Here is a 2,822-nt window from a genome sequence, read left to right on the forward strand (position 1 = left end):
GCCACCAGGTCCGGGACTCGAACTGTGGTCGACTACATGGTGGTCCAGCCACACAGCCATGACGCCAACTGCTGGTGCCAATCTTTTTTTTCTTAAGAATTATTTTATTCAATTTTATTTATTTATTTTCAATTTAACCAGAGAGGGACACACACAGACAGAAAGAGAAAGCGAGAAAGCAAGCTGCCAGGTCTGGGATTTGAACCACCATTGACCACGTGGGAGTCCAGTGCCCTTAACCACCACGCCATCTGCCGGCCCCAAGAGACAACTGAAATCTGTCCTGCCTATCCTGCAAGATTTTAGCACACATATTTTTCCTCCTTTATTCATGAAAGAGCATGTGTGCTTATATGACAGAGATAGTGAGAAAAAGAGACAGAGAGACAGAGAGAGAGAGTTGAGCATCCATCACAGGGTCTGGTCATGCCACAAGCCCCTCCCTCCAGTCCTCCAGCCCATCGGATCTTGGGCACTTGGGGGATATCACGTCCGTTATGTATATTTCATGCGCACCTGGCTGGGGATTCGAACTGCCATCCTGCGTGGGATCTAGTTTCTCCCGAGCAGCCTATCACAGCTGCACCCCAGAACCGTACTATGGCCCACACGTTTTCCTCCCCCCACCCTTCTGGTCGCCAGACCCCTGGGCCGAGTCTTTGGCACCTGCCAGGCCCTCTGTCCCCGCCAGCCCCTGGCCCCAGCTCCGCCCGCCTCAAGTCAGCAGAGAGAAGTTGCAAGCCATCGGCTCCCGCCCCCTAGCCGTTGCCTGGCAACGCCGTGTTAGATTGACAAGTGCATCAGCCCACACACCCCAAGCCGCCAACGCGCCAACGCGCGCTCTCAGCTCAACCGCTGGCTGGAGGGAGAATTGCAGAGAGGAAGAGATGAAATCTTGGGGCGTCAGCGGGGTAGGGATGGTGTCCCCGACAGAAAGCACAGTGCAGGCCACGGTGTGTCAGAGGAGGGTCAGCAAACAGCACGGGGGACAAGGCGACAAGGAGCACAGCCGTCCACGGTGCATCTGCCACTGCTCCGAGCCTCAGTTTCCCCATCTGTACACTAGGTGGCTGTTCTTGGGATAACGCTCGCAGGACCCGGCTCTCCTGAGAGCGCGCAATGCAAATTAAAATCACGGACATGGGGAACAGCAGAGGGCGTAACGGTTATGCTGCGGGACTCCCAGGTTGCCAACTGGGGTTCGAGTCCCGGACCTGGAGGCTTAAAACTTATTGCAGGCACAGGTGCATGCGTGCCCAAAATCCCAAGAGAAGAATGAAGAAGAGATTGTGGCATAGCTGCCACCACCACCTCCCCCGTGACCGGTAGGGGGGATTTCTTGCTTTCTGTCCCTCTAGCTCTCAGGCAAGTGCATGCACCCTATAGCAATAATCTCTAACGACACAACAAGAAAACCACGGACATGTGCCCAGGGTAATAAAGCCTGGAAGTGGGGAGGGGGAGGAATCTGCTGTGTACCCATTTTGCAGGCAGGGAGACTGAGGCCATCCACAGACATCAACAGCCCTCAGGGATGATCCTCCAACTTAAGATACAGAAGCAAAACCCAAAGCCACAATTTCCTGCATAACTTCCTGCCAACCCCCCCCCCCCCCCCCAAGGCGCGGGCTCGCGGGCTCACCAGCGCGCATGCGCATGCACATACACACACCCGCCAGGCTCCACATCCTCTCCCAGACTGTCACCTGGCTCCTCTCCCCCCTCCAGCCCCACCCCCAGCCCCGCGCGACACCCCCAAGTTCTTTCGATATCCTTTGCTGCTTCCAAAAGCATTTGGGGAAAATACTTGCTCCGTGTCTTGTTTTCACGCCAGGCCTTCTCGAAAACACAAATGAGAGGTCTCATGGGAGAACCAAGTGTCAATTTGTTTACTGGATTGGGGGTGCCAATGGGGTGCCCACTGTTTGCTCAGTTCTCCCTAGAGGCTGTCCAGGACCAACCAAGAAACGCTCGGATGATATTCAAGACACAACAGAGAACAGAATATGCAGAATGCAGTTGCTGTGGGGCTCTAAAGTCCTCCATGGCTCCCTAGGACTTCAGAGGAGAGTCTTAAGCATTCAAGGTCCTTAAGGAGCTGGTCCCACTGCCCATTCTTTGCCTGTGTGGCCCTCTGAGGAATGCCCCCAGTCCAGTACGAATGAAAATTCCAAGCACAGAGATGTTAAGGAAGTGTCGAAGGTCACACAGCCTGGTAGTGGCTGGACAGAAATTTGAACCCAGATCTGGTGGAGTCCACAGCCTCCTTCCTTAACCTCTCTGCTTTTCAGAAGGGGAAACTGAGTCTCCGAGAGAGAGGCCAGGCCTTGCCTAAGGTTCACCCCAGTTATTTGGGTTTCTGACAACCCACCCACACGCCAGCCTCGCCAGCCCCGTGCAGTAAATATTTGCTTCTGAGCCAACATTTCCGTTGAATAAAACCCCCGGGACAGACCAGCCTCAGTTTTTCCAAGAAGCTCCTCCCCAGCTCTGCCAGCCTGGGGTTCGAACCCTGGCTAAGTTCCAACTCGCAGCTGCGTGGGTCGCCATGCCGGCTGCGACCCCAGAGGACTGGTACCCAAGTCCAGGGAATAGCATGCACAATAAGGGTGGCTGAGACTCCAGGGGATACCTCGGTCCCCAAGTGTCCCCCTCCATCCCCCTGTGGCCACACGCAGCGGCCCGCCCTGGCCCTCGCCACGCCAACGGGACACACTCCGGGCAACTCCTGTTGGCACCGGCGGCAGCTGCGTCTTCGGCCGCGCCGTGGCCCCCCTACCTCTTGGAACGCTGCAGCAGCGCGCCCTTGGCCAGGCGGCTCC

The 2,822-nt window shown here is 56.2% G+C and overlaps 1 protein-coding gene across 1 annotated transcript in view; it reads right to left on the reverse strand.

The window, feature by feature from the left end:
* The window catches only part of MAST3 (microtubule associated serine/threonine kinase 3), a 37,463-nt gene that overhangs the window by 26,309 nt on the left and 8,332 nt on the right, over positions 1-2,822 (reverse strand). The window contains 1 exon segment of the mRNA XM_027771276.1: positions 2,780-2,818. Coding sequence (XP_027627077.1) covers positions 2,780-2,818 — 39 coding nt within the window.

The sequence above is a fragment of the Tupaia chinensis genome, unplaced genomic scaffold (genome assembly GCF_000334495.1).
Source record: "Tupaia chinensis unplaced genomic scaffold, TupChi_1.0 Scaffold000201_1, whole genome shotgun sequence".
NCBI lineage: Eukaryota > Metazoa > Chordata > Mammalia > Scandentia > Tupaiidae > Tupaia > Tupaia belangeri.